Below are 6,905 nucleotides of genomic sequence, written 5' to 3' on the forward strand. Positions count from 1 at the left end.
TGGGGTATCCCGTGTTTATTTATCCGTGCAAATATCGTCGCAATTCACAACAGCGCAAGTAATCTCGGCGACATTTGCACAGATCGCTCTGTCTGTCTCTCTCGTTTTCTCACGAACGCGTTTACATATCGAATTGCAGATTTGATTAAAGAATATATTTAAATATATATGTATATGTGTATCATAGAGCTATATATATAAAATGTATTCAGTCTGAAGTGTGTAAAGCGATCGTACGCGATCTAAAAGAATTAGAAAAGTTTTCTTCCCCTCTTTTTGTTCCTCCAAAACTTACAATCATTGATGGCGACTTATCATCATAGATACAACAGCACCGGTGGCACGCAGAACGGCGACAGCATTATTGTGATCCGACTTGGTAAAGTCGATGCCGTCTACCTCCAGGATCTTGTCTCCTGGCCGAAGAGTGCCCTGAGCTGGTCCATCGGGATTCACCTTCGTCACGATTATCCCCTGCAACAGAAAGACCATGTATTCTCACGTACCTCTTATACGTGAATAAATTTAAATGTGTAAATTACACGAGTAACACATACGGTCTCTGCACCCGCTACCCCACCAGCTATACTAAAACCGAGACCTGGATTCTTCTTCACTTGAACAGGCAACTGAAAGAAAATGTAAGTACCAAAATTAGAAAAGTCATTAAATATCCGCTCTACTAAAAATAATGTGAATTATTTTTAACTATAGAGAAATTCATAGAAAATTATAAAAATTACGTTATTTTTCGCATAAGTATAATTTCCAAATTAATCTTTAATTTTTTTTTGTATTTACATTTATTAAACTTACTATTTTTATTTTCTACACAACATTTTTTAATATAAGTATCCTATATACCACAAAGCATTTCAGTAACATTGTAGAAACGTTGCAATATTGTTATATTGTTTATGGGATTCTATTTTCTGTATTTCTCACAAACCAGACTACCTACCACATTCGCGTTTTTGTGAGGACCAAACATCCACTTGAACTTCGGCTTCCTCTCCGAGCTCGGCGTCTCGTTTGACGCAGGACTTGTGTGATCATTGAAGTTCTCGATGTTGAAGTTCGCATCGCCTTGAGACTTGCCGTTCGTACTGTGATTTGAGATGTCTCGGCTCGAGTTATTTTCGCTCTTAATGACAGCAGTAGCGGGAGAAGAGTCGCTCGATGCGTCGACGACGTTTCTGTTGGTTTGAACAGGAGCGTTGATCCGATCGATGTTCGTTGACGCATCAGTCGGGACATTATCGCATGAACTGTTGCTCGAAGCGTTCCCGTTCGTCAGCTTTTTCGATCGGTCATGTGGCTTCACTGGCGCCGATAACGGGCTACGGTACTTCTTCCCCGTGATCGGCGACGTGGGTATACCAGAATACACGTTCAACGTTCTACTCGTATCATAATCCTCTCTGGAAACACTCCTACTCGAGCTTGTATCATTACTCGAATTCTCCGTGTGTTTCGTCTTCAGAACGGGAATTTTACTTGGCCTGAGGGCACGATCGCTCGGTTCGGAATCGGTGTCGGGATCAGGGATTGGTGTACAATTCTGGTCCACACTGGTCTGATCAAGAGAACTTGTCTGCTCGTTATCCGTCGGTTTATCGTTCGAATTGACGAGATTTACCCGGTCGCTCGATGACACGGACGCACATTCCTCGGCTTTCGCCGATTCCGCGTTCATATCCAAGTTTTTCTGTTTCCTTATATCCGGTAATAATCCGGTCGAATTTAAGAGCGAATTAAATGGTAACGAAGATGGAACCAGATGCGCATCCGTTTCGATCGCTGAAAAAAAGATGAAGATTCAGACTAAATTGACATTTTTCCTCTTTAAACTTAAGATTAATAACAGAGCAATTGTTGACAAGCAACTTATCGATAAAAATATGTGAGTAAAAGACATATTTACACGCGTGCGCGTAGAAATACTCCTGCAAAGTGTTTCTATCATAATGTCATTCACGTGAAATCTTATAGAAGTCAAGTACCAATACCTCTTATTCATCATACAAGATAATCCACTTAACATTGCTTTTTTTATTTTACTGTTTCACTGATATTTTTTTCTTTTAAATTTTTTTATTTTATATCACATTATTTATTGTATTGCAGTTTTCATGAATGTTTTTAATGTTCTTTATCATCTTTTTTTATTTTTGTTATCTTTATTTTATATATTTTTAGAAGACTTGCATAAAATTATAAAATTCTATCTATCTACAATTTTCTCAATAAAATTACTTTACAGTGTCATACGATTTTTCATTTATTTGTTTTAATAAGTAGCAATAACGTACGACTATTAAACTGCTGAAAAAGAGCGGCTTTCTTGGAGAATGCTGCTGCGATGTGGTACGGTGGCGGAGCTGGCGGTACATCGCATTTCGGCGTAACGGTTACACGCGTCTGCTCGTATTTACCGTCCGCCACGTCGACGGACATTGTCGTTCTGTAGGGCTCAATAAACTTTTCGGATTCTACTATCTTCGCAGTGTTCGCCTTAGAGTACTCATCCGGTTTCCACGTGGAGTTGACATAATCGGCTACCGTAGGCGCTTTCGCAACATAATCGGACGTGGGATTACGGATGTACTTGGCCTCGCGGATGTCCGGACTTTTCTCCTTTGCTAACACGGTTTTATTTGCCTCGTCAGATGATTCCTCAGATACCGAGTGTTCCGCTCCGGGGTCGGCCGGTCTGTTGCTCTTGCTGTAGTTCTTCGCCGTGTGACGATCGACAGAGGTTGTAGACAAAGGTGAGCTCTATCAAAAATAATATGTATTGGTACGACAAAATTAAACGCGTAATTCTTTTAACTGCGTCTTATTTATTTATTAGAAGTTTATTATTTAATATTTTAATGAAAAAAAATTTAATAAAAATCTAATTATATTACATAATTAATTAAATTAAAAAATTAATGTACATAACAACTTAAAGCTTACAATTTCAATATTTATTTTTCAAGGAGATATATAAAGTCCATTTTAATTAAAATTCACTAGAATACTTCAAAATCCTCTCAATCCTTGTTCAAAACAAAAATGTATGAGACAAAGTTGCTCATGTACTAGGAGAAAAGAAGATGATGTCCTCGTTGACCTAAGAAGATATTAAAGTCAGGTCAAAGTCACCGAAAATTTTTTAAATTAAAAAAACTCCTATTTTTATTTCATATTCATGTACCTACTTTAAACAAGGACTTTGAGATATTCTAATTATAAAATTAATTATATAAAATATGAACTATATAAAAAACAAACATAAATGTGTTTGTGGCAAAACTGTATTATTGGAAAAAAAAGAAGTGTCATGCAAAAGAGCAACAAGTGCACTTACTCTTTGATCATGAATGGACTGATGATGCAGATTACGAGCGTGCCTAGCGAGATTGCGTAGCTCCTTGGGGTAAGGGGTCGGTGCTCGATGAAGTTGTCTGGGGACTTCGGAATCTACCTCAGCAGCGAAACATATTCTCTTGCCGTTTCCGATGATTGAACTCGAAATCGGTCCTGTGGTTTGTGCCATTTCTAAAATTGAAATTATAAATATTACTACACAAAGATATGATTATATATAATATAAAAGAAAATATAAATTTAGAGTAAAATGCTGACGAATGTGTACGATGTTTTTCAACGAGAAAGCAATATTCCATTTTCTTAATATCTTACCATTTCATTCCTCTTCTTCCTCTCCCTCTTCTACTAGCAGCGTGAATAAATTTCGCATTTTTATTGTTAATTGAAGATGTGCATAAGCCTGATAAAGCGTGTTTTTTTTTTTGCAATAGTGTAAACTAAGGTAAGCAAGAAGCTGTTTTTTTATTAGTTTAAACAAAGAAATATTAAAGAATATATAAATAAAGCTATGTTAAAGAAAGAAATGCAAATATTGTTCCATAAGTTAGTGAAGATCTCCAAGCTATTATTTTTAACATGCAAGATTTGTAAAGAGATGTTAATTGAAACTAAAGCTATAAATAAATTAAACAAAACTTTACATTAAAAAATTATGAAAATAACAGGCACTCACGCTCTAAGTCCTGCCGCGGTTTCTGTGGCAGCATAAAGCAGCTCAACACCATCATGTCCTCCTCGCAATTAAACTCCTGTTGTAACGGCACTAACGGCTGGCTTTGATTGTCACTCAGCCACAATGCTTTCAGGTTACTAAGATTCAGCATGGAGACTGGAAGAAACTTGATGCAATTGTTGACGAGATTGAGCACTCGTAGTGAGGACAAATGGCCCAATTCGGGCGGCACTCGCGTCAAATTGTTCGATCGCAAAGAGAGCAGGGACAACGACGTGCAGCTGCCAATCTCAGCGGGCAACGCGCGCAGATAGTTATTGTCCGCATTGAGACAGTGCAGCTTGCGTAGCAAACCGATCGAAGACGGTAAGTACTCGAGAAAGTTCTTAGTGATTATAAGCTCCTCTAAGCTCGACATCTGGCCGATGTCGTTCGGCAGTGCGTTCAATTGATTGTCGTCGATCTTGAGGGTGACGATCGTGCGCAGGTAGCATAATGTGTCGGGCAGCTCGTACATCTCGTTCGAGGACAGATTCATGATCCCGATGTCGCGCCAGCCGCGTATCTCCATCGGGAGTGCGTGTATTGCGTTCATCGTGCAATCGAAGTGATTCAAGCGATAGAGCTGCTCGACATTTGCCGGGACACGCCTGATGTCGTTACCGTCGATCCATAGTTCTGTGAGATTGATGAGGTCTCCAACAACTTCAGGCTGAAAACAAGAAGTAATATAAACATACATAACACGTATATAAATCTACTAAAATTGAAAAATTACACCGAAATTCATATAAAAATTCGATGGACTAGATACAATTGCTATTAAATTTCTGTTAACTTTATTATTAATTTTGACGAGAGACACATTTAAAAATCAATGAAAGGATATTATTAAACCGATAAAAAAATGAATAAAATAGGTGGTACATTTGAAAAAAAAATAAAATAAATTTATTTTAACATTTATGATGTTATGAATAATTTAACGGTTAAGTCATTCAGTTTCATTAAACTTAATGTTTATATTAAAATAAGTTACTTTTAGACATGCATATAAACATATAAATTATAAAATTTATAATTATTAAAATTTAAATTATTTAAAGATATCTTATTTTTATTTCGATGAACAAAGTATACTAAAATTAGGCATAAGAAAAAAATTAATCATATCCTTGAGTCCATTAAAGTTTAAAAAATTGACTTTGATATAAAATTCACTAAACATTTGCAATATCAAAAGTCGTAAAGTAATCACAAATATCCCTTTTAGGACGTCGAACGATTTTGAGACATTATGCAAATGACATGTGTTTAAAAACATAAGTAGATTTAAAAATGGTTATGGCTTTGTAACAAAAGATGTGTTCTTACTAATTCTGTGAAGTCATTGTTGCCGATATCGAGCCTCTGTAAATTCACCAGACGGCTCATACTCTTAGGCAACGTCATCATGTTGTTCTCCCGCAGCTCAAGCGTCCTCAAGGCTGACAGTCGTCCGAAATTAGCCGGCAAGTATTCTATGTACGCATCATTTATGTAGAGCTCGCGCAAACCGACGATATGTGTTATAGCATCTGGGAACCTTTCAAAGGGATTGACACTGATATCTATCGAGCGAAGACTTTTGCATTCTTTTATGCTGTCTGGTAACTCTTTTATACCTGCAATAGAAGTACATACACAATCAAATATAAGTACAGTTCATCTACATTGATCAACAAAATTGTGCTATAAAGCTTTTAGAATACAATTGCTTTCCTCTTACAAGACAATCGATACAAATGCATTTTATCTTTCTTGATGAATAACAAAGATCCAAAGACACTTGTGTCTTCGAAATGGAAAGCAGGCTACATCTCGCATGTGACGAGATGTTCTCCAAATTCAAGATGTACTTACTGTTCTTGCTGAGATCTAAGTACTCCAGGTTGATCAACGACGCTATGGCAGGTGGTAACATAGTGATTTCATTATCGCTAAGCGATAGTACTCTCAATTCGTGGCACTGAAATAGCGGTCTGGGAAGATCTCTTATCTAAAGAAGAACGAAAAGAAATAACAAATGTTGAGTGTGTTGTCATAATAGCTGCTTTTCATTTTCACACAAATAATGTTGAGTCTATGCAAGTATTTTATGCTCAAATAATGACATCTCTTGCTTTCTTGCTTTGATAAAGTTATTGCATAATCACACAAGTTTATAAACCTTATGTTTTTTAATGTAAGTTAATAAAACTCAATAAAATACATGGTATTGAGTTTGTGCAGATTGTGAATTAAAAAACTCAGTTGAATCTCACTTGTCAAAATGAAAAGAAATAACTGAGTCACAAATGCAATGTCATAAATGAGAATTATCTGAGTTTAATATAAATAGTGAGCAACTAATTGCATGATATAATCTGCAGGAAACTGGCTCTGAGAAGGTGAATACGGCACTCACTCTATTGGCATCGAGATACAACTTTTCCAACGTTCTTTCGTAAATGAACACATCAGGTGGTACATCGTACAGATTACAATGATTCAGCTGTAACTCGCAGATGTCTTCTTCCTGAGCTCTCAGACACGCAGCGCACTGCCACCAAGAGCTACCCATTTCATGTGTGTAAAACTAGAAACGATGCACACAGTCATACATTACATTAATTATAACTCTAATAATTCACAAATTTCTTAACTATATATTATATATATATAATAAATTAATTTATTAATTTATATAGCTTATAGTTTAACTTTTAGTATAAGAGTTTAATAAAACTCCTCCCCCAACACACATATTCAACAACTTTGTAATATTATTTTAGAAAAATTAAAATTCCTCACATGTCTCTATATTTGTGTAGAG

General features: G+C 36.2%; 1 protein-coding gene across 1 annotated transcript; it reads right to left on the minus strand.

Annotated features, from left to right (window-relative positions):
- Positions 1 to 272: 272 nt before the first annotated feature.
- On the minus strand, positions 273 to 6,653 carry Lap1 (leucine rich repeat containing protein 7 lap1). The gene is made up of 9 exons (XM_018537343.1): positions 6,498 to 6,653; positions 5,954 to 6,089; positions 5,426 to 5,715; positions 4,052 to 4,763; positions 3,356 to 3,546; positions 2,313 to 2,778; positions 962 to 1,800; positions 558 to 629; positions 273 to 474 (listed from the first exon to the last, which is right to left on the minus strand). The coding sequence occupies exons 1-9, from the start codon at positions 6,651 to 6,653 to the stop codon at positions 298 to 300; spliced, it is 3,039 nt and encodes a 1,012-aa protein (XP_018392845.1). The 3' UTR covers positions 273 to 297.
- Positions 6,654 to 6,905: the final 252 nt, after the last annotated feature.

The sequence above is a fragment of the Cyphomyrmex costatus genome, unplaced genomic scaffold (assembly GCF_001594065.2).
Source record: "Cyphomyrmex costatus isolate MS0001 unplaced genomic scaffold, Ccosl1.0 scaffold17, whole genome shotgun sequence".
In the NCBI taxonomy this organism is placed as follows: Eukaryota; Metazoa; Arthropoda; class Insecta; order Hymenoptera; family Formicidae; genus Cyphomyrmex; species Cyphomyrmex costatus.